Below are 24726 nucleotides of genomic sequence, written 5' to 3'. Positions count from 1 at the left end.
ATTCAATTAAAACTTGAAAAAATCTAGTAAAGCTTTCAGTTTTATTGAGATTTTTAAATTAATATTTGAGAAATTAAGGATACGTGTTTACATAATTTTTTTACACAGAAACACAGAAAACTAGTTTAGTGCAATTAATTACTTTGTCAAAAAAAGACAGGCAATATTTGAGAAAAACTTTCTCACGCCTTGGAGGAGTTATTGACTTTCGTTTATTTTGTTTCATAAAATCGCATCTTTTTCTTCTAATGAAAGGATTTCCTGAGGCCATCATAATATTAAGCCGTGAATAGTTGCAATAATATAACGAAAGTTTTAAACTATTTTTTATCGAAATTATTACAAGTCATAAAATAAATATAAATACATGTATATAAAGAACATAGTTAGAATTCTCAGGTGAGCAGTGTAATCCCCTATGAATTTTAATAAAACTCCATGTATGGAGGAAAAATAGCACAACAGTTAAGTCTACGAGAATCGCATAAAACTAATGTTTGAATTTAATTTATATATCATCTGAACAACAGTAAAACGGGGCCAAAAATTTGGCACAAACCGCCTGAAAATCATGTTCTGCATTAAGCTTTGACCCTCCGTATCAAAAGTGTCCCTGCTCTTTCTCGTTTAATTTTCTAGTTTAGCGAGATAATTAACCAGACTCATTTCTAGTCTACAGTTATTTACACAAATCACCTGTTTAATTGAAACCATGTGGGCAATGGTGTTTGCTTACTAAAACCCGACCATTCGCAACTTACTTTGGGTCGTTTCCACGTGAACTGAAACGGAGGAGTTTGATGATAAAAAACCGAGGCTTGTGTAGCAGGAAAATCCGGATCCTCCCAGAGCTCCCCACATTTTAGACAAGCCCTCCTGATGCGGTCGTACTCGCTCATGCCCTAAAACACAAAAGTGGAACGTTGATTATTTGTAAACAATACTCATTGTAAAGCAATTTCCCAAACGCGCTTTTTAATTGTTAAATTAAACGATTTTTCAGCAAAACTACTCGCTTTCACAATTTATTGTAGCGAATTAGATCTGGCAGCGGATAAAAATCGCGTTTCCTGCTTCGTTATCTTTCTTACACGTACAAGTGTTATTAGTTACGCGTTTAATGGATGAATTAATTGCTATTTGCAAATGCTCGTTCATGCAGGGCAACTCCGGGCAGGCGTTTAACCAGCTCCGGGTGAAGAAGTTAGGGCGATGACCTAGGAAGTGATTGAATGTTTACACTTTGGTGCGAAGGTAGCTATATTGGTATGTGGCTGATTTATTATATTGATTATCTGGTGTCACGCTTCTTTACGATCATTAAAAAGATAATTGATTCGTTAGGAAAAAGGGAACTAAAGAACCGCTTTGTCTTTCTTAGATCTTCATCGGAATATCATGAATAGAGGCGTCATTATACGTATTGTATAACTTGTGCAGTCATTTAAAATCCCAACGGATGTGTAACCTTTGACCTGGAATGCTTCGCGCTTTCTAGTAAAATAATATTACTAGGTCTTCAACACAGATCAAGTGTGCAAACATTGTTAAATAAAGTACCTGATTGTGACAATAGGATAAAGTTGTTAGTTTCAGGATTAAAACATAATTTGGCAATGCAGAATACCATGACCATTGAGAGCGATATCCATGCTTGAGTTATCACTATCAGCATTGTATTTACAGCTGAGAAATTAGTAGTTATCACAGGAGCAGAAACAAAGTGGGAAGTTCAATCTATTGTAATAAATTTTCAGCAAACAAGTATCAATAATTTCACCATTTGCGACATATCGTGAAGACTTTGTTTCTTAAAACAAACTGCTAATTCTAACCAGAAAATTTTCTATTGTTTAATATTTAATTTCAAACATTAAAATAGAGACTAAATGTGAAACTATTTTATGTATTTGGCAAGATTTTTTTTATTATAAATCCAGCACTATACACGTATCTAGGGACTTTTCTAACTTTTCTATTGCCATTCTGTTATTCACAATATTTTTCTGTAAGAACTGGTGGAGCTTCTTGACTCTAAATTTGTCAGTAGGGTTCAGTTATGACAGTGATTCTTCTTTTACACAAAAAGTAAATGTTTGCGACCTATATTTCACCTCAAAAAACGCGGTTGCGTCAAAAAATAATCAAGAATAAAAAAATATTCACTTAATGTTGTGTTACCAATTACCGCAATTTACAAAAACACATTAGACTCTGCCACTTAAAATTGTCAACAAGTTATCAGTTTTGATCGTAATAAATCTTTGGAGAAAAAGAGCTTTTCTCGGAGTTTTTATAAATATGCCATTTTTTTAATATTGTGTGAAATTCTAAAACCTATTTAACAACCAAAACTGACTCAACTAGGTCTAGGTCAAGTCCATTATTTGGAAAGAATAACCAAGAACCACATAGGTCAAGTCCACGATTTTTGCCTCAATAATTTTTTATTTAAAATAGTTAAACCTTTTAAAACATTTCATTATTGAGTTAAATCACGTTTAAAAAAGTATCTCGCTCAATATTGCCTAAAGCGAAAAATTAAACTATTGAACTGCATATTAATTGATTAATTTTACAAAGAAATATTTACTACAAGAAAATTTGCCTTTTGAATGTATTTTTTTTAGTTTTAACAACTGTTGTATTTATAGAAAGACGTTAAAAGTGTTTTCATTCTCTGAAAGTAGCACAATTGATTGTATTATTACGATTCTAGTAGAGATATAAATCCATAAAGTAAAAAATATGCAAAACTAATGAACAAAACATGTAATTTTTGAAGCAGACTTTAAGAACATTGTTATTAATTTCTACTTATAACCAATAAGCGCATTGTATTAAGTGTATTAAATGGGTCAGATTAGCATATCGGGTTTTGCATAAAATCATTTAGCATTTTGAATTTTAAGTTATCATTAGATGAAGTAAGTTTTATTTTAAAAAGTCCTACACGTCTTGTGTAAGTAAATGAAACTAGTTTTAAAATCAGTTTCCCAATAACCTGTTAAATATATAACAAAAATTTTTGATATGTGGAATGTAAGTCGCAAATTGGTTTACAAAAGCAAACAGTTATGCTGTAACAACAACGGGAGTACAATTAAAGCGAAAGCGACTAATTACGTTAATATAATACAGACTTGATTGCATTAAAACTATAACAATGAAGTCAGAAAAGTAATAATAAACTTGTTTTTTTAGTTTTACATGATTTATTAATTATTGTTTCGTAACCCACAGATAAAGTGCGAGTTGATGTTTAAAATATATGTATATACTTGAAATGGATGTGAAAAAATCTCAGTATGATTGTGAAATTTTCAGATTCATCTTGTTCTGCTTCACGAACATATTTGAAAAGGATTATTTCTGTTTGCGTTTTACAGTAAGTCAATATTGTCACGTTTCAGACTATTCCTTTTTTGTAATAAACCAATACCTACTTTGTAACGTCAAGATCCAGTCGTTTAGAAATTCTGAGCATATGCTACTCGCAAATATTATTTTATTTTACTAGGTTCACGTTTTATGATCAGGAATATTTGCATAATACTCAAAATTAAACCCACATGCATACCCAAAAGCAATTTTTGGATTTTTTTTAAACAGATGTATTTTTAAAACTCTTCATTTTCACCAATTCAATCATTAAACTTTAATAAGTGGCTAATGATATTTAAGGGTCCAATCTTTCTCTACAATGATTACGAATAAACGCAAGATTTTTTCAGATTTTTTTATAAGCTTTAGTTTAAGATAAGTTTTCTAGTTTCTTTAATTATATGTGTCCTATAATTATAATGGGTGGGCACAGTTTTATTATTGTTAGAACAAAAAGTGTAAATAACAAATTATAATAATTAGGTATAAATTAAGACTGGAATTTAGAAAAAAAATGACACATTTTCACGTTAATTGACTTTATTTTCTTACAATTTTATTTGCTCATGAAATCTTTAGAGTTTTTCTTTAAAGATTGATGTATTTTTTCTTCCGACTTTCCACTTTCCCATGTTAATAGTACGAGTACAATTAGAACTTATTTCTGTGCTATTATTTTTTGTTACTAATTCCTTTTCATTTTGTACGTCTTTACTTCTACTACATATAATTACTTTCTACGTTGTAATACACGAACAATATTTCAATTTTATTGTTCTTTAATTTTTTATTCCATTAAATATTTAATATTACAGTACTTTGCAGTACTTATTGTTACTAAAAAGAATTTTTTTTTATTATATAACAGGTATATATACTGTTACGAGAAGGTGGATAAATGTGGTAAGAATTCATATTCATAATAAGCCCAGCTGTAAACATAAGTTTATAATTTTTTAACTGTAGAATCTACCAGAAAATATAATTATATTTTGTTTATTAATAAAAATAAAATTAACAATGAACACCCAACTAAGGTGTTCAACTTTGTCCACCCCGTACAACTACAGTATTTATATTTTACTAATTTATATTTATAGTAAACCGAATTTAACACTCTTTAAGAGAAAAAAATTCAATATATCAAATAAGTAATTCTTTTCAACATGTTTGAATTGAACTAAAAATTGTTCTGTACTGAAACACTGAAATACAACTTCAGACTTGTTAACAATAATTTTTGTGTAAATACAAAATAGCAATTTTCTTTTACTTTTTATTATTCATACTAAATTTCATTCGCTTGTCACACTTGTAATACAGTGACGTGCACCAATGCTGTATGACTGTTACGTGTTCTTGCTTTGTCACAACTGCAATCAAATGTTAACTTTCTTATCTTGGTGATTTATGGTTGCTTAAATACAAACCCTCCCAGATTGTAAACAAACCCCACCCTGATTACCTCCACAAAAATGCCTTTAAACAAGCAAAAAATCTGATTCAAATTCGTCCATTTTCGCAATTTTCATGCCGTTCCAGCCTCATTCTCAACAACGTGCACGTATCGTGACATTTAACTGTTTATGCCCTCGATCGCATTGCATTGGTCGGGCGATTTCTTCACGCGGAAGTCCATCGAATTTCGAGACGGCTCTTCATGGGGCACATACTGATGCTTCGTGACTTAATTTGGGCCGGTCAGACGTAAGAACAGTGGCCTTTGCTCTAAGAATTTAACGCCGTTTCAACGACCCCAACTGAAGCCACCGCCAAGGCCGCATCTATTCGCGCTCTAAATAGAAAACCCAATTAACCAGAGCTCTGCTCCTACGCGGAGGATGGGGACAAACGTCCGCTTCTTGCAGGCTGAAAAACGCTCGTTAGCCCATATTTGAGCCGCGGCTTGATATGGGCATCCATTAAACCGGCAGGATGACTAAGGAGCACCACCGAAAAAATGAAGTGGTTTCGAGAATCCGCGTTTGATTAAAAATTCGTTTCAGATGAACAGGTTTGAAGCTTTCTTCAATTGCATGTTTAATTGATTAATTAATAATTGAGACGTGTGCATAAGTTAGAACTGACTCCAGTTGACAAGTAAATAATTGTCGGAATTAGTGTCAAGAATAAAACCAAGTGATGTTGACAACAATAATTACTAATACTGATGATATCTACCCGTATGCTAATAACTGTTCGTGAACCCACTTATTGGGCATTGGGGCATGAATTATTGGAAAGTTCACTATATTTACAATTTATTCCTGACATTGGACTTTCTAATTAATCATAAACTAAGCCGTTGTATCTGTACACATAAAGAATTTTTCGTTGCTTGTTCTTGAAGTGGATCCAATTCATCTTTTATCAACTTTCTCATTACTCATTAATATTGATAGCTTTTCTTTAAACTTTTTGCTACGATTTGATCGCAACATGTAGGAGCATGTAATAAATTACTTATTTGTTCTATTCTTATGACACATTTATCGTCAGAATTTTATATTAACCTGTTTTTAAACTGTTGACATGTTTGCACTTTCTTTTCCCTCTTTACCACCATCATTCGCATATTTTTTTATAACTCAATTATGTTGAATTATGAAATAAGCATAAATACAAAAAATATGGTTTTGTCATAGCCCGTTGTAATTACTAAATTGTCCAAAATCATTACACGGAGCAGTGAATATGCTGTTTTTAACTAATAAACGTCCAAAATTTTAACGGTCTGAATTGTAATTCAAGGTGAATTGAGCAATTTAGCACTAGGATCAAATTCACCAAAAAAGGCAAAACAGTGTGTCGAAATAGTATATTTTTTAAATTTGGTTAATTGGTTACTGTGGTTTGTTTTTCCCTTTGTTTTATTTAGATTGTAACAAGTTCAATAAAATTACCTGTTGCTTCAATCAGCTAACAAGTGATTATTAAATAAGAGAAACTAACAATTTTAACTTTAAAATCTTGAACCTAATAATTATTAATTGGAATTACTTAATTGTTGCAATAAAATCAGTGGTTGCATGCAGCCAAGTGCAGTAGCTAATTATCATAATTCAAAAATAAATATGTTAAATCTCCACCGACTTTTTTATTTTTGATACTTATGCAGAGTGCATCAAAAATAAGCATTTGAATTTTAAATTAGTGAAAGAACTATCTCATTTTTAAAAACATCGTAACAACGAAACTGTTTTTTGTTTCTTACTTCCAAGCATTAGCATTACTGTCAACTCAAACAGTCATTTGTGATCACTTCGTATAACAAATTAAAAAAAAGGTCAATAACTCAGTGATGCCAATACATTTTCCTAACATCCAGTAGAAACTATTATTATGAGTTAAAATTGGGTCACCCCATATATACAGCTTTTTTGTTTGAATTAAATAAATTTCAGCACATTTTACAAAAACTATTTACTTATTTATAATTTTAGCAAATAAAATTTTAAATCTGTGACAACTTTACTGCTATGAATACATAATTATGTATGCAGATACATACCTTCTACAGTAGCATAACTAATTATTACAAATTTTATAACTATTTTTAAGTATCCGTAAGGTACACAAATATTATATCAAAGAAAATTACTTAGTAAAATTTTTTTTTTAAATAAATGTATGTTTTGCATGTTTTTTTTCTCAGAAAGCTGGAGATTTAAAGATTTTAATTTTTAAATTTTTTAATCAAAATAACTGTGTACTTTGCAATTGAAGTTTTTATCTTTTTCAAAAAGTCGTATTCTTTATTATTATAATCGGTATTTGTAATAGGTATTAGGCTTCGATGGACAATCAGGTTGAGCTGAAATTGTCGATTTTACATTAAAAAAAAAAAAAATAGCGACAATGTTGATTCTGAGCGGCATCCGTATTAATTGAAAAGATCGTGCGCAAAATCTTAATAAAATTGATCATCAACATTGTTCATTAATGACTCAGTTAAGTAGCTAACGTTTAAATTTTTCGCAGAATGAGCAGATGTTAAATTACAATTTTTTTACTCACTTCAGTTTTCCGCGCACAATCTTTGAAAAATCTAAAATCCACAATCACATTATAAACCAGACACAGCACCAACAATCAACTAAAACTTAAACTGGCCAAATGTGTAAATTATGTCAAGACTTCATTCAAATTGTTTTATGAAAACCTGGAGCACGTGTACCGTTCGAATCGTATAAAACGTAACAAATTCATCCGCGCCACTTTGTAGCTCTTCAGCAACTGCTCGGAGTACCTCGACCAAGAATTACATCGTACAGGTCTGACCCCGTTCATTCTTGCCGCTAGCGCTTTTAGATATCAGGCGAAATTCTTCTACTTACGTATCAACTTTCTTTTATCATTTAACCATTAATATGCAACTTTGAAATTGTTACAGTTTCTGTCAAGGTGGAAGGAGCTAGACCTCAAATTAAGAAGCAAACAAACTGTTAAATAATTGCTCTTTTTGTAAATCAAACCCAAATAAGTTTACCAGAAATAAAATTTGTCAGAAATTTGTTGATATGGTTGCTCAAAAATACATTTTCCAATATTTTTACGAGTACTTAACTCCCTATAATTATAAATCTATACTTAATTACTTTTTTTCTTTTGTACCTATTTAAAATATTATGTTTTCGCTTCATACCTAAATAATCTATTTTATTTATTTTTTAACAGTGCTTTCGCAATAATAAAATCAAAATTATCAAATAAATGAATGCTTCAAATGGCAACACAAGATATATGCTAAGTTCCAAAATGTTATTTTTATGTATTTCTATTTATTTATTTTTAATCTTTTTTTTAATGATGCCTGCTTCCGTTTATTTAGCTTGAAATACTCAATATTGTTAGGCTACAACACACAAAACCTCTTTGTACCGACAGTAACATAAATCTCCAGAAAACAAAATAGATGGAAACATTACAAAATGCCTACGATTGGCTCAAATAGTCAAATAGATCTGTGACTTCTGTGAGAAACACGTGGAGGAGTTTTTGTTAGTAAACATCCGTGTTAGTGACTTTTTTTTAGTGTAATTGGAAGAGGAAACATCAAAGATTTGTATTGGGTAATAGTATATATAAAAATATGTATACTAAAATTAAAGAAAAGTAATCATAAATGAATAAAAAAACGCCAAAATAAAATATGTGCTTGTTGTAACAGCTATGTAATTCGTTTTTTTTTGAGAAATCTGTACCTACCGGATTAATATAGAATTTAAGTCCTTTAGCGCTTTTATAATAACGTTCGATTACAGATACAACTTACACAACAATTTGAAATTTGAATTTTTAGGTCGCCGGCAATATATTCAAAAACTTTATGTATAAATTCAAATTTATTCGAAAACCTGATGTTAGAACCAATTTTATATTCCGGATGCTGGTTACTCTTGGTCATCATGAGTCTTATAGCAAGTTGGTTGAAATACAATAATAAGTTCCCTTCACAAATTCTCAACACAAAATATTCTTCTTTTAAAAACTTGCCCACTCTAAAATCTTACCCCGTGATAGGTCACTCATATTTGTTTTTTCCTGGAGGTAAAGTATCTTAAATTACAACTAAAAAATCTTAATTCCAAATTTTAGGTAAATATAAGTCTGAGCGCTTAACTGAAGCTTTTGTCGACATAAGTAAAACTTTGGGGCCAATTTTTAAATTAAATTTGGGTGGATCAGCAATAGTTGTTACTCTTGATCCTGACCATACTAGAATTTTGTTTCAAAACGAGGGGACTAGACCTGAAAGGCCCCCATTTCCGGCTTTGCTTCATTTTAGGCGGAAAACTTTTAGTAGTACGGGAGTTGTGCCTGGAAATGGCGAAGAATGGTATAAGATGAGAAAAGGAGTAACTCCTTTATTAAAACTTCAATTGATAGAACCCTACAAAAGGCAACAAGAAGACATTGCTAAGACTTTTGTAGACTATGTAAAAACGTTTAGAGATGAGAATTTCGTGTTACATGACATTTTCTCACATTTGCTAAAGTTCACAATTGAGGGTAAAATAAAAAATAAATAAATTACGATTATCGAACATTTTCTTTGCAGCGATCTCAATAGTCTTTCCGGGCCATCGCTTTCGTTGTCTCTTTAGCGATAATTTAGAGACAGAACAAATTATTAAAGCGAGTATAGACTTTATGGATGGTTTATACGGTACACTTATCGAGCCACCATTTTGGAAAATATGGAAGACACCATCTTACAAGAAACTTGAATCATCTCATAACACAATTTATAAGATTTTAGAACGACATTTAGAAGAGATGAAATTTTATTTCTCTGAAAACCCTGAGTCCGTGAAACAGTTACAACCATACATGTACTCCCTTTTCAGCAATGATCAACTTTCATGGGATGATAAAATTATGCTAGCTATGGAAATATTCCTAGGTGGTATTGATGCTACTGCTACAACTATAGCTTTCACACTGTACTACTTATCCAAAAATATTGAAATTCAAAATTTGGCTAGATCAGAAAATACAGATTTTCTCAAAGCTTGTATTCGGGAGACATTGAGACTCTCACCCACCGCGGGTGGCAATTCCCGATTTTTAAATAACGATGCTGTGATCGGAAACTACTTGATACCAAAAGGGGTAACAAAACAGCTAAATTTGAAACAAAGTTATTTTTTACTTATTTTTTAGACATTAGTTTTATCACTTAACTCAGGAATGTCATGCAATGAAAGGTATTTTAAAGATGCGCAAAAGTATTACCCACAAAGATTTGTAAAAGCGACGAGGGAAGATTTTCATCGTTATGCGTCGTTGCCTTTTGGCCACGGTCCCAGGATGTGTCCAGGAAAAAGAGTCGCTGAAAACGAAATAGTTATTCTATTATCAGAGGTTTGTTTCGATATTTACTCAGAAGTGCAATTATATGTTGTTTGTTTTAGATCCTGAAAAACTTTACTTTGGAATCGGTGGGAGATTCGGATGTGGGGATGGTTTTCCGGATGAACCGTATTCCGGATAAGCCGATAAACGTAAGATTTGTAAATACAAATCACTAAATATTTATTATTTCATTGTACAACAATACATGTTTTCAAAATTACACTAGTATTAGTCCATTTACATTTTCATATTTACATTTTTAAATGTATATTTTTGATATTGTTTATAATTTTGTACAATAAAAATCTGATTAAAGCTTATATGACTTTAATGTCATACACTTGTTTTAATTTGATATTTATTTAGTGATAACTTTAAGATTCTATTGTCGATGTTTTAATTTACAAATTTTTAAGAATAAGGCAAACATCTAGACAATGTAAATGTTATATTCTAAATAAATAGTACGTAAAATTAACACAAGTTGCGTATTTATGTTCTATACATAAATATATAAACATAAATTAAACTGTGATTGAATAATAAATTCATTGACATATATCTCTGCTATTAAGAATCTTAATCTATGTAAGTAGATATTTTGCACAAAATTTGGGAATGTTTGCGGATACACCCGACCGTATAGCAACATGTTAAGTCGAAGACAACTTTTGGTCAGAGTTACCCAGTATACAACAATTTTCATTTTTTAAAATAAACAACACAGAACTATTTGTAAGCACTACAAAAGTTCGATATACTATGATATAAAACATGAGGTAAAATAATGGTCCGATGCTAACAGTTAAGACAAACTATTGACAGTGAATCCATAAACATGAAAAAGACATAACAAAAATATTTACGATCACACGTAAAGTAAATCACAGAGTTTTCCACACGCCGTTATATAAAAAAGAAAATAAAACAATAATCGCAAAATCGTCGAAATTCCAAAATAAAATTTAATGTACAATTTAACAAACGGAATAAAACTGTCTTTGGCAAATAAAAAACAATTACTAATAACTTTCCCGAAAAACTAATCGTCGATTAAAGCCAGGGAGGCCTTGTCATGGAATCGTATGGTTGCCTCATACTTAACGCGGGATGGTACCCCGGCGGATACGGCCCTGGGGGACCCAAAAGTCCTTGATTCAACACCCCCGCTTGCAGATAGTGTTGATACAACGGAGAGCTGGCATCCATAAGGGGCGCCTGCGCAGAGGGCATGAAGTGGCTGCTCAAGGGGTAACTGGGGGGCGTTGCCTGACGCGCGCCTATAAAGGGGTAACTGGGGGCTTGCCGAGCAGACGACTGGTGCGCCGCCACTCGGGTCTGTTTATCGGGGGCGTCAGGAGTGGATCTGTGGTGGGCTGCCGTCGCCGCCGCGATGTAGTAGTTGGGGGCGGCGCGGAAATCCTCCAGGAAGTTAGGATATGCATCTTTGTCGCCGTACAAGCCCGAACCTATACCCAGGGCTGACGGCGATGGTCCAAAGTTAAATGCGCTGCCGGGGACGACGCTCGCTGTCTTTAGGGATATTGCACTTGGTTCCATAGGAGAGTTCGACTTTAAGCCCGCGTACGATTGGAAGCCCTGATTGTTGGGCTGCGCTGGGGACTCTGACGCCGATACAGGCTGAACTGCAATTTTGCATAAAAACATTACAATTTTTTTTAATTCAGCGTTTGTTTTTAGAACTCATACAATTGTATTCGTGTTGTGTATTTTTTAATAATCGGATAACTAAAGTCTGTTTTTTTTTAAATGAAAATGCCAATGTCAATGCAGGTTTGCTAAACATTCTTAATTCTTAGCAAAAAATTGACAAGAATACAAAATAAACATGAATGAGAAAGAACCTCGGAAAGAACGCAATTAAATCAGTGTCTTGTGCATCGTTTTTGAGGAACGAGTTGAAAAAATAATTTTGAAACTAAAGCTGAAGAAGAATTTATAAAATGCATCAACTTTGAGCTCATTTCAATAAATTACACAAAATTTATTGCCAATCATCATAATACCCACTTGTATCTTTTGCTAAATAACTTTTTTCTGTATATACATCCTTTTTCTTCAAAGTTTCTAGAATCTAATTTTTGTCCACAACATTGTACTTACTTGCGGTGTGTTTCTGTCAAAACTATTAGCGCTGAATTCTGTCTTTAGACCTTAGGTAATGATGTCTGTCCTCAGGTATTCAATTATAGCGCTTTCAAAGAGCAAACAGGCACACAAGATTCATAAAAGTCAAAATTTTGAAAACATCTCCATTTGAACACATAACCATAATTTTTTAACAACATTTCTAGAGACAAAAACAAAGAGCAAACAAAATTTGTGGCTATGGAGACAAGCTGCTACCAATTTTTTCACCAAAATTTTGACTTGGTAATTTCCTTTAAAAAAAAAACAGACTTTACATAAATTTTGAAATTCGAAAATTCGTACAAATAAGTTGTAATGCTCACCTGCTTTCGCGCTCTTCCGTTTCTTCGTTTTCTTCTCATTACCCTGTTGCGCAACATTGGCATTCTTTGTTTCGCTAGTCATCGGATTCTGCAGTTCCGTCATCTGTCTATTATACATGGAAGAAGTCGGTACTTGCATATTCTGATTATACGACTGTATCCCCATATTCGGCTGATTAAAGATTGGCAATCCTGAAGAGCTCGTACAGATGGGTTTATTAAACATATGAGGCCCTCCCAATCCCTTATCACTGTAATACTGACTCGCTGTTGGTTGCAATCCGGTCAACATCCTCTCGTCATTACTATACCGATCGACGATATGCGACAAATTCGCTATATTTCCTCTTAAACCTAAAGGTTGGTCCATATCAATGTGAGTATTGTACGTCGGCCTTGGTATTGACACTTCGTTCGACTTGTACGAACTCTGCACGTCCAGAGGCTGCCCTAAACGGTTCGTGTTCGAATGTTGTGTTGTATAATTGGTATGCGCTTGTTGCGGGTTGGAAGTCGTAGAGTTCATGTCGACGTTTTTGTAGCCCATATGAGGGCTAGCGTTAGAGTAGTGCAAGACCTCTGACGGTTGTCCTTGGTTCGACACCGGTTGTTGGTCATTGGAAGAGGGCCTCGCGTATGTCAACTCCGGTCGAGTGTACTGCTGCATACCCCTTGAAAAGTTCACCTCGGGACCTGTGTATCCCATATTGGTGTATTTCGCAATCTCAATTTTTCTATCAATGCCCGGAGTCGAAGCTAAACTCCTCGATGGTATATTTAGTGGATAATTGGACTCGTTATTGTAATTATTGTACGGATTTGAAGGTGTAGAGTAGTTTATAATCGAAGAGGCCAACTGTTGCTGAGGCGAAACATTGGTCTGAACTGTTAATGGCTTAGGGTCTGGAATATTCTGATGAATATAATGCTTCATTGATTCCTCACGCGAATTCATATGCATTGTATCAACATTCTGGGTACTTTGACTCTCCATGGGTGGCATATTCCGACTGACCTCTTCGAACCTGTGACTCAACTGAGCCGATTCTGATTCGTTATATGCTCGTTTTTTCACCGGAAACATCGCATTTTGCACCATCTTCTCATTCACTTTATTCTGATTCTGATCTTCCTGTCGGAACGTCTCCATTGGAGGATGGGGCGACGGTGATTGCACATTATTGGGTGAATTAACATAATTTTGTATATTCTTGGCTTGATACTGATCCGTTAGTGACTTATTCGTATCGTAATAAGATGGAGGATTGACATTTTCCGGATTATAAGGAGGTGTGGGATTCGTGTTACTATAATTCGGGGTATGTGTATAATAGGGCGAGTTGGGGTACGTATAAGGCATGTTTTGTGTTGTATTAGGAGTGTAAACGTGCTCAGAACATTGGGCGTATGGCGATTGGGGGTTATCTCGAGGACTACACGACTTATCGGGGCTGCTTTTATTCGAGACCGTATCTTGGTAGAAGCCAACTCTGATTTGTCCGTTAAACGGGGGATATGGGGCGGCTTTGGGAGATACGTCCGGGCGGGGCGAAGCCATCACAGGGGAAGCTCCAGAAGGAGATCGGTGCATGGGAGATGGGTATGGGGCCGGGTAGGCCCCAAGTCTTTCATCTATTCCAACTCTAGGGGAATCCATGTCTTGGCTGAACGAAGAACGTTCCGATATGCTACTTCCGGTACTTACTTTCCTTTGTCTTGGCACAGGTTGGCCATGGGTAGCGACTGGACTGTCGATACTAGGGGAAAGTTCAGGGACTGGAACTTTTGTTTCCTCTTTAGATTTAGGATCTGTTTTGCAATCGTCAGTTTTCTCGCTTTCTTTTACTTCCGATTTCGGGTCATTTTTCTTTTGCGATGATTGGATTTTCGGCGCACCGAAAGCTTTAAACCAGGCACTTAAATTTGGAGTCGCTCCACTCATCATGCTAGATTCTTCTCTCACGGGAGATTCTTTCTTTTCGATTTCTGTTTTGGGTTTAATCTGAGTTTCTTCTTTAATATCCGTATTAACGCTCGACTGAAATGAAAACTTTTTGTCTTTTTTGTTCACATTTTCAGATTCCTCGGGTTTTGTGTCGTCGACAAATTTATGCCGACCGAAACTATCCAAAACCGAGCCTAAACTCAGCTTAGGAGCGTTATCGTCAGTTTTGACAATCAACGAATTTTTTGTGTCTTTATTTTTCGATAGCGGGCCTAGAGGAAACAATTCATCTGTCTGTTTCGAGCTCTGAACACTCGATATTAAATTGCCTTTGCTTTTTCCAGGTTGTAGACGATCTATGGTCCTTTGCACTTCTCGGCGTTTAAGAAATTTCACCGGATCTCTACTGAATGTTCGTCTCTTTATGTCTTTCCCAATTCCCTCCTTCTTCAAATTGAATTTTTCAACTTTCTTCCGAGGATCATTGTCAATTTTATTAACAATATCGAAATCATCTAAAGGAGGATAACAGGGTGAATTGCTCGCCGAACTAAATTCCGAATATTTTGGTGTGTCATCTAACCACTTGTTGATGTCTTTCAGCGTTTGTTCGGTAGCAATTGTCAAAGCATCAATCGACGCATTTTTACTATTTTTCGGATTTGTTTTCTTCTTTTTGTTATCAGTAGTATGCAAACTCTCCATTGTGCTATTACTATCTTCGAAATCGAGATCTTTCTTCAAATGAGGTTTACTCACTTTATCCTTTATCTTTCGGGTTTTGTCCTCTTTGTCTTTCTTGAATTTTTCCTTGTTTTCTTTAAAAGTGTCCAAGTCGAAACGGAACTCATCGTCGTTCAATTTATTCGAAATTTCACTTTTGGCTTTTAATTTTTCTATAGTTTCTCGAAGCTTATTATGTTTATCTTTTGGTTTTGATGGTGATGTGGTCACCTTGTCGTTTTGCTTCTTTGTTGAAGTATCACATGTATTTATATCGTCTTGCTTCTGCTTACCTTTTGAGAGAAAAAAATAAGAATTAGAAAAAACCTAAGTGATATTCTCCTATTACTCACCTTTAGGTCCTGAATGATTTTCGGTGTCCTTATCTTCAAAAGACTTATGTTTCTTTGGGAAAAAATCGAACCTGTTATCAGGACTGGAAGGGACACTTGAAGGCGGAGGACTACTGCTACAACTTCTCCTAATTGAATCTCTACTGACACTCCTGCTACGACTTCTACTTCTCACAGGACTTGAAAATTTCTCTTTCTTGTGTTTGTTATTAGTAGAGTTCTTTTTATCTCGTGCATTTTTCTTCGTGTCGTTTTTATCTTTTTTAGATATTTTATTTGTTTTCTTACTATTTTTGTCTTTTTTATTGGACAATATCTTTTCATCTTCATCGATAAGCGAATCGTAGGAAATACTCCTTTTACCCAGAGATTCTTCAGAAAGCGAGTGCTCCCTCTTTTTATCCGTTTTAGCTGCGAGAGTAGGTTTACGCTTGGACGATTTAGATTCTGATTTATTTTTTCTAGCTTCTTTTACGTCTAGTTCAGAGTTGGGAAATTCGACTGCAATTTCGTCGTCGGATGATGAAATTTGGTCCAAAAATTTCTCGGTTGCTCTTTCAAAAACCTTCAATAAGTTATCGACCATTTCCGTATATTCTGAAATATGTAACGATTTAACACATTGATGAGTTATTAAATATTATTTTTTTACCATTTTCAACACCATTGTAAAGTCGACAATTATCAACGATTAACTGGAAATCGTCTCTGAACTTTGCAAAGTTCTTGTAATAACCTGCATCCAACCTTTCTTCCATTCTTTGCAAATCCATTGGTTTCCTAATAACTGTGTAATAATTAGGTGCGTAATCTTCATCAACAGGATCAGCAAAGGGCCATGCATCTTCATGATTTTTTACATAATCTAAGATTTTGTGCATTCCTGTTATTAGATCTTCGTCTGTTTGGCGAAACCTAAAATTAGCACTTCACTCAAAATCCATAAAATCTTTCTCATACAGAATTACCATACAATTACAGGGATCGGAAGGAGCAGGGACATGCAATGGAAGAAAACTTTCACAAACGCAAATTTATTTATAAATTGTAAATATCACCAATGGAGATAAAAGTAACTTACACTTGGGAAGTTTTCAGTTTTTTCTTATGTGTGTTGGCAACTGGTTGGATGACAATTTGCCCCGTAGCTGCCGCCAGGGAATTGTTTGTTTGCCGACCAACTGTTGTGGTTGTAGAAGATGTCGAGGACTTGGAAGTCTCCTCGTTTGTTTTCTTCCTTTTTGAGCTCTTGGGCGCAGATGCTGCATCTAACAAGAGGTTAAAACAATTTTTGTTATTAAAAGAAAAAAACACACGTTTAAAAAAAAAACTATTCAGAAGCTCAGAAAATCTTATCAACTTGTGCCATGAATGCCATGATACTTGATTGAAAAGGTAAGTTTTTTAGTAAAGAACCGATTTCTCCAACAAAAAAATTTTTGACAAAAAATTAACACTGGCTATGCAAACACTATGAATACTTAGAGATTTCAATAAATAATTATAAATTAAGAAAATTTAGAAAAAAATGAGCAGATTATTAATTAATTAATTAATTGTTTTATGAAAAAGTTTAATGCTACAAGAGTTTTAAATAATGACAAGTTTGTTTTCGTTGTAAAATATTGTTTTTTACTTATAAATATATGTTTTAAATAAGAGAGCCTCAATTGTGGCAACTTGTACAACTTAAGGTTACAGTTTATAGTTTAGTACCTTTACTGTTAGAGGAACTTGTTGACAATTTTCTTTGTCTTCCCTTGGACTTCTTTTGCCGCGCTTTAGTTCCGCCCATTTCATACCGTCCTTCAAAGTCTTCACTTTGGCTATCTTCACTCTGTTCTTTAAGTCTGTTCCTTCTTTCATAAGCTTCTTTTCTTTTTATTTCCAAATCGCGCCTTCTTTGCCTTTCTTCCTCTTCAAGAGGATTGTTTTTGGGAGACTCACTCGTTATCTCTTCTTTTTCAGTTGTATTTTCCTGTAATAAGTTTTTGTGATAAATGTTTAAACAACTTGACTTCTTACTACTTTTCTTAAACGTCGGGAAGTTCGCCTCGGTTGGTTTTCCAGCAATCGCTTTCTGGCCAGCCTTTCCTTTTCCCGAAACAACCTTGGCAATTCAGGTAAAAAATTCTCACTTAAAGTACGATGTAACTCTCTTTCACACCTGGCAGTGGATTTCTTAAACTTCTTGTTAAGTTGAAACCAATCGTCTTCCGTGAAACAAATAACTTGCCACACAGATTTCTTCTTATTATTTTTAGTTTTAAAATCTTCTCTGTACAATCTAGTACCATAAAAATACCAATAAGCAGATTCGTTGCTATCATAACCTAGAGGCTCAACTCTTAAACTGTCTGCTTCTAAATTTTTTAATTGGTCAAGCACATCATCGGCATCTAAACGAAAATCACAGAGTGCATGTAAAATGTCCACTTTTGTTCTCAAAGGTAACAATTGAAAATCTATGTCTGTATTAAACGGGTTGTATTGATCATGTTCCTGACATTTTTGACGAAAAAGACGTCTCAGGAACATCTGGTAATTGAACGTTGAGATTTCATTGTTTGGTAAGCACCCACTGAGAAGCCTCACGATAAGTTCTTGGAGCCAAGAGGTCTCCTCCGTTCCATCAGTCAAGAGAGCTTCCTCCAAATCCTAAATTAAAACAAAATTAGTTAACACAAACGTAAAGTGCTGTTTTTTCAGGCTTTACCTCAATATCAAAATCCAAAAGGTTAAATGCTGTTCGAAACAATGAACAAAAATGTGCAATGCTTGGAACCTCCCACCATGATTGAATATCTGAAATAACGACAAGAATTAAGAAAAACAATACTTAGCAAGCAAAATCGGCGAATTTTCGTAAACACACCTAGGATGCTAATGAAAGTTGGAAACATAACCTATACGATGATCAATACATGTAACGTTGTTAATTCACATTAATCTCGACGAAACTCCCCAAAAAGTCATGAATTAACAAACTGACGACTCGAACGGCGGATAATCAGCAACATTTAACGCACTATAGGCCTTTGGGTGTCAAAAAGAATGCCATTTCTTCAACAAGCTTTGATAGGCTTCCCCCAAATCTGCGTACTAGTGCAACCTAGCGTCTATTTCTACGTCACTTAACGTCGTCACAGGCGGCGTAATTTACCACAAAATCACCGTAATTCCCTCAATTACTCGATATTACACAATGTAAACATGTTCCAAACGAATCGCAGAAAATTCCTTACAACTGTCAGACTCACTTTGAAAATTCGCCTTTTGAAAAACCGGAAGTTATTAGAATAGTGCTGCTTTTACCGCTTCTTATTGTATTTGATATTGACCAATCACAAAGCAGCATTTTAAATAGGTGAAAGACCTTTGTTTTGTTTGACGCTTTTGACAGCAAATCGTGTGTTTTTTGACAATATTTTCATAATGGGTTATGAGAGTTGCATGTTTATATTTATTGCGATGTGTAAATGTAATCCCTGTGATACTAACACCGAATTTAAGTAATATCCGTATGGATGTTTTATTAATAGTGTAGGGATTTGTACTACAAAATGTCTTCATCAAGAAATGATTTTCCTTTGGAAGCCCTAAATATACACGGGCCCACCTTCCTTAAACATGCCTTAACTAGTTGCACTGATCCGCTGAAAGCCATTGAAGAGTTTCAGGTAATTTTTACACGATTTTACTAATAGACTTGTTAATAAATTACGTTTTCTTAAAGGTCACAAATGGGATACTTTTACCCTCATTACGTCCAATGCTTCCATTACTTGATCTACATGGAGTGAGAAGATTGGATTTTCACATGTCAGTTGTAGAGGTAAAGTATTCCTACTAAATATTAATCCTCTCATTAGTAACATATTTGATGTGTTAAACTTAAAAGTTCACTGGAACTGGCATAAATCCATTTTACTTTTAGAAAAGTTATACTGCCCAATAAGTTTTGTCAATAAAAGGTGAAGGTGTCTACAAAGACTGTATTTTTGGTTTTTATAAAATGAGCTATTGTAACATACAAAATATTATTATGTCTGACATGCAAAATATTTTGTGTTAATAAAATGTTTTCAACTATTTCATAGAGTAAATGCAATATTGAAATTGGATTATTCCCTTGAGGAAATTGTGATAAAATTACATTGGATGAAATTAGATAAATTATTAGGAGTCCAGATGATGATTATTAAAGAACGAAACTAGTCAATTTCAAGAATTTGTTTAATTTCTGTAAACTATATAGTATTTTACGGTAATACAGGGTGTTTCACACAACTTTACGAGGCTTGTGCCTAATGTACGCACCCAAATATACAAAAGTCACAGAACACTGGATACAAAAAACATACATTTAATTATTTAATTTTTGGAAACCCATGACAGTAGTTGTCAAACCAATCACTGTTTCATTAATAGTCATAAACTGCAGAAACAATTATCATTTGTTCTATCAAAAGACGGCATGAATGTTTCTAGTTTATCTATCTTAATCACTACCTAACTAAAAACGTTGTATTTTTTTAAAGGGTGAACAAACTAGAGAAGATTATACAATTTTTCAAAATTTGTAATCAAGTTCGTGTCGCAATATGTATTATTGATTGCATCTTACAGGCGCAGGCCTCGTAAAATAATGTGAAACATCCTGTATATTATAAATATTAGTGAAATAGTGTCTAATAACATTTTTCTAGCGGCACAATCAATACAATTTTTAAAAGTTGTTTATATTAAGCGAAAATATTAAATACATATTAAAAATAAGTAAAGTTATTAGTTATTAAAGCACCATTTACATGCGTTCCAAAATATATAATAATTTTGTTATAGAGAGGATTATTTCGAGTAAGAGAAATCATCGTAATCCGTTATTTTCGAAGAATCATAGTTCCTGTACTTAACAGCATTTTCAGTTTTTTTTTGTTATTGAAATATTGATACCTAATAAACTAACAACTGTAGAAAACCTTTACATAAGTTGGTCGATGATGTGATTGATTTATTCTTGACTGGTGTCAGGGACCATTTATTACTTCATTATTTACAATTGCAATTATTGATTTTCAATTAAAAATTACCAACACTGAATTTCCTTTTTCGTCTTGTAATTATGTCAGAAGTTTTATTGTAAAAAGTATTCTTGTTGTATTTATTATAAGATATTAAATTCAATTTCTCTTAAAAAAAATGCTTCTGTGGCTTTATCTAGTATTATACCACCAAAAGTTTTTAAATAAAACGCAATGTTGGTTTACAATCTATTTGATACATAAACAAACGTGTAATCTCACAAAACCAACTTTGGTAGTAAAACGTCAAAGCATAAAGTGTTTTATGTGCCTCATTTAGGTCCTGCAAAATAAGTTTGCCGTTTGTGTAAACATAAATTCTATTAGTAAAAAATTACCGAACAAAGTTACAAACTTGCTGTATTTACTCTCTTTTGATAAAAAAATTAAAATTACGATGTTGATTCAGGAACTCCGAGAGAAACTAATCGCACACATCAATGAAATCGGCAAACAAGAAGGACGTGAAAGGGACAGAAAATTGAAAGATTTACTCGTAAAAAGTTTCCCTGTAGTTAAAGTGAAGGCTTTAAGGCCGATAGTGATGGCAATTTTGAAAAATACACCACAAATAGACGATAGCTATTTGAAAATATTAGTTAGAGATCGGGAATTGTACAATGACACTGATACGGAAGTCAAACGGCAGATATGGAAGGATAATCAGTCGCTTTTCGGAGATGAAGTTTCACCTCTTTTGAGTCAGTATATCAGCGAAAAAGAAAACGTATTATTTGATCACACCAACATAAGCACTCAGTTCTTCGGACCATCACCTAAGGTGCGACGTCAAGGGGAAGTCGTCCAGAAATTGGCACACATGATTGGAAACAGTGTTAAATTATACGATATGGTGCTCCAGTTTCTTCGTACTTTATTTTTACGAACCCGGAATGTGCATTACTGTACTTTGAGGGCCGAATTATTAATGGCCTTACACGATTTGGAAGTTCAAGATATAATTTCGATAGATCCATGCCATAAATTTACGTGGTGCCTTGATGCCTGCATTAGAGAAAAAAATGTGGATATTAAACGCTCAAGGGAGTTGCAAGGGTTTTTGGATAACGTTAAAAGGGGCCAAGAACAGGTTCTAGGCGATTTGTCAATGACTTTATGTGATCCTTACGCCATTAATTTTTTGGCTACGTCGGCCATAAAGATTTTACATCATCTAATTTACGTAGAAGGGATGCCAAGGGTAAGTAATCACTAATCATGTCAAGTATACCAAAAAAATTACCGAAGCACGTTTTGATAATTATAACCAAATTCCAAAAATTTTTAAATTATCGATTTTTAATGGCCCACAATTTTTTTGCTTAACATATGCTTTCGAGCTAAAAAGAGCGAAGATATTTTTTTTTCGAAATTCTTAATTTAGGAGAGAGGTCTAGATATTTAATTTGCCTGATTTCGTGGGAGATGGTATACAGGATGAAGGAAATAAAACCATTAAATTCGTCGCGACCTGTATTGCATCTTCTTCAGTTCTTCCTTGACTTCCATGTTCAGCTAACTAAAATTGTTCGCCTGAAGAAGATACAATGAAGGTATCGTAACGTCGCGACGAATTTAAGGGTTTTATTTCCTTTGTACTGTATACCATCTTCCTCGAAATCATATTTCAAGGACAAGCATCACAAAATGTAGATATTTAATAAGAATACATTTTAGGATAACACGATTTTAATTTTGCTTTTGCGAATGTTGGCTTTGGGACTAAGTGCCTGGGTAATGATTGACTCTCAAGACTTCAAAGAACCCAAATTAGACAGTCAAGTCGTAACAAAATTTTTACCAGCATTAATGTCGCTAATGGTCGACGACCAAGTGAGGCAGCTGTCGGGCAAATTGCCTCCAGATGAACGCGAGGCTGCCATTACAGTTATAGAACATTCGGGTCCTCTGCCAGATGCAGTGGAAGCCTACATTCAAGACAGTTCGGTGGCTAGTATTCTAGCTATGTACTACACCCTAAACGTGGCTCGGCTTAAAGACAGAGTAGGGCTGTTAAGAGTTTTGACAGTTTTGGCAAACTGTAAAGACGATCGGGCGTTTGAGGACCCGTTTCTGCACTCTCTCGTATGTACACCCATTTTTCTGTTAGTTATTATTTAAAAAAATGAATTTTCGCAGGTCATTTTTCTTATTCACAATCCAGAAGAGTTCCAAGCTGAGGATTTTTGTACTGTTCTTTTCGACGAATTCTTTTTCGCTGGATTGTCGAGAGAGAACGTGACGAGACATTTACTCAAATTACTTTGGTATGTACATTCCCGATTACCGGCCAGTCGTTTACACACGTTAATGAAAGCGCTGCAACCGACTCACCAACACAGCGAAAAAGTTCACAGTTTATACGAAATGCTTCAGACTAAAGTTAATTCGCAAGAAGAAACTGCTGTACCTCTTGAAATGGATATTGACCTCAATTCACCCCTAATGAGTGTGCCAACACCTGCTCCATATCATCATACTTTATGAAAGAATACAACGGTATTTTATAATTTTTTAGAATGTTATTAATAATTTCGATTATTAAAGATTAACAATGTTTTTTTCCTATTTTTGGCATTGTACAGCAGCATCGTTTACTAGTGGCAGAATAAATTTACGTGTCAATTTAATATTGCCCTGTCTGAAACACACAACATTCTTATTTTTTACAGGAATTTCCGTAAGTTGTAATTCATGTTTACTGTCACTCAAGATTATGATCAAGGTTTTTTTAAAAATGGAATCAGTAGAAAAAATCGCTATGTCTCTTTTAACGTCTTCACTAGCGTCAATCCCAATTAACACAACATTAGATGTCTTGAAATCACTCGCGAAAGCAGCAATAGCGCCATCTGCATCCCCACGATTCAAATATTCCTCAACCAGGATTGGTAAACCCGGAATGGGAATACCTTTGACCACCTTTAAGTCTCTGTAAAGTAAATCTTGGGTACTTAAAGTGGACGTGTCATTGTGGATTTTCCACAACACATTGAACAACTCTTTTCTTGCTTGAGTTGGTTTAAGAATGTTTTCTAGATATTGGGCAGCTTTAAGGTCATCCTCAAATGTTTTTCCATATTCTTTATCAAGGCCTATCGTATCGTAAATAATGGTAGCTACAAGAAACCTCAAAATTAACAATAAAGCAGATTTTTAAAATATTTACCATACAAAAGGTGACTTAAGTCATTAAATAAAATCGACAACTTTGACTCAATGATTTCATTTGTGATCAAAGTACAACAAGAACCAACTATTTTAATTACAGTCTTTTCCACGTGATCACCGTGACAAATTTCTTCTTTATTGATGGTCCTGTGGTCAAAAATTTCCAGAACGGTTTCTTCTAACACCTTATCATGGTTTGACAATACGTGGTGGTCTACTAAGCTTGTTTTTACTTTGGCTGTTTTTAGGATATTTGAATAATTGATTTGATCTCTGTAATTCATAAAAGTTAGAGACAAGATACGCTTTGATAACTGTTTACTTGTAAACGAGATTCTTGGGATCAATATCGCATTTTTTTAACAAGTAATTTGTTTCAGTCCTCAGGGGGAAATACTTTGCTTCAACGTTCATTACGGGTATTACTAAATCATTAGTGTTACGTGAATGTATTAAATAAGCGAGAGACAATGCGGAAATAGTGGAATCTAAGTCGCAAGATTCATTCCCAAGCACCAGGTGAATATTTTTGAAGATTTCAATGTTGTTCTAAAAAAATATTAAAGAATGAAGTACGTAGTCTATAGGTATACTAACTAAAGCTTGTTTGGCTTTCTTTATAAATTCCAAAAACTGTTCCATTTTATCCAGTACTTGCAAAGAAACAAACGGAATAGATTTTGTCTTGTCGTTGTCTAATTTTGAGGTTAGGTTATTCGTTCTTAGCATTAGCA

The 24726-nt window shown here is 33.9% G+C and overlaps 5 protein-coding genes across 6 annotated transcripts in view; 2 read left to right on the top strand and 3 right to left on the bottom strand.

The window, feature by feature from the left end:
• Window positions 1-7637, bottom strand: part of LOC123014807 (calpain-C) — a 24334-nt gene extending 16697 nt beyond the window's left edge. Inside the window, exons 1-2 of the mRNA XM_044414084.1 lie at window positions 7402-7637; window positions 762-902 (exon numbers count right to left, since the gene is read on the bottom strand). Of these exons, the coding sequence (XP_044270019.1) occupies window positions 762-899 (138 nt within the window). The 5' untranslated portion in view covers window positions 900-902; window positions 7402-7637. The remainder of the gene's footprint in view (window positions 1-761; window positions 903-7401) is intronic.
• On the top strand, window positions 3255-10572 carry LOC123014809 (cytochrome P450 CYP12A2-like). 2 transcript variants are annotated; one of them, XM_044414086.1, is made up of 6 exons: window positions 3255-3388; window positions 8687-8934; window positions 8983-9396; window positions 9446-9999; window positions 10051-10251; window positions 10302-10572. In XM_044414086.1, exons 1-6 carry the CDS (start codon window positions 3309-3311, stop codon window positions 10416-10418), a joined length of 1614 nt encoding a protein of 537 aa, XP_044270021.1. In that variant the 5' UTR covers window positions 3255-3308; the 3' UTR covers window positions 10419-10572. The 2 variants fall into 2 exon arrangements, with proteins under 2 accessions (XP_044270021.1, XP_044270022.1); XM_044414087.1 differs by lacking the exon at window positions 3255-3388 and adding an exon at window positions 8239-8456.
• LOC123014806 (bromodomain-containing protein DDB_G0280777) lies at window positions 10463-19028 on the bottom strand. Its single transcript, XM_044414083.1, has 9 exons — window positions 18613-19028; window positions 18454-18542; window positions 17763-18395; window positions 17454-17715; window positions 16819-17005; window positions 16390-16652; window positions 15738-16334; window positions 12717-15677; window positions 10463-11888 (listed from the first exon to the last, which is right to left on the bottom strand). The coding sequence occupies exons 1-9, from the start codon at window positions 18638-18640 to the stop codon at window positions 11296-11298; spliced, it is 5613 nt and encodes a 1870-aa protein (XP_044270018.1). The 5' UTR covers window positions 18641-19028; the 3' UTR covers window positions 10463-11295.
• Window positions 18857-23389, top strand: LOC123014808 (negative elongation factor B). Its single transcript, XM_044414085.1, has 5 exons — window positions 18857-19417; window positions 19474-19572; window positions 21231-22022; window positions 22499-22906; window positions 22961-23389. The coding sequence occupies exons 1-5, from the start codon at window positions 19301-19303 to the stop codon at window positions 23306-23308; spliced, it is 1764 nt and encodes a 587-aa protein (XP_044270020.1). The 5' UTR covers window positions 18857-19300; the 3' UTR covers window positions 23309-23389.
• On the bottom strand, window positions 23324-24726 carry LOC123014810 (exopolyphosphatase PRUNE1). Its single transcript, XM_044414088.1, has 4 exons — window positions 24590-24726; window positions 24315-24541; window positions 23991-24265; window positions 23324-23940 (listed from the first exon to the last, which is right to left on the bottom strand). Exons 1-4 carry the CDS (start codon window positions 24719-24721, stop codon window positions 23387-23389), a joined length of 1188 nt encoding a protein of 395 aa, XP_044270023.1. The 5' UTR covers window positions 24722-24726; the 3' UTR covers window positions 23324-23386.

Source organism: Tribolium madens, unplaced genomic scaffold (assembly GCF_015345945.1).
Source record: "Tribolium madens isolate multiple individuals breed KSU strain unplaced genomic scaffold, Tmad_KSU_1.1 Scaffold_97;HRSCAF=244;Tcas5.2_LG3a, whole genome shotgun sequence".
Taxonomy (NCBI): Eukaryota; Metazoa; Arthropoda; class Insecta; order Coleoptera; family Tenebrionidae; genus Tribolium; species Tribolium madens.
The sequence above is the reverse complement of the archived record's forward strand: the minus strand, read 5'-3'. Positions and strand labels throughout refer to the sequence as shown.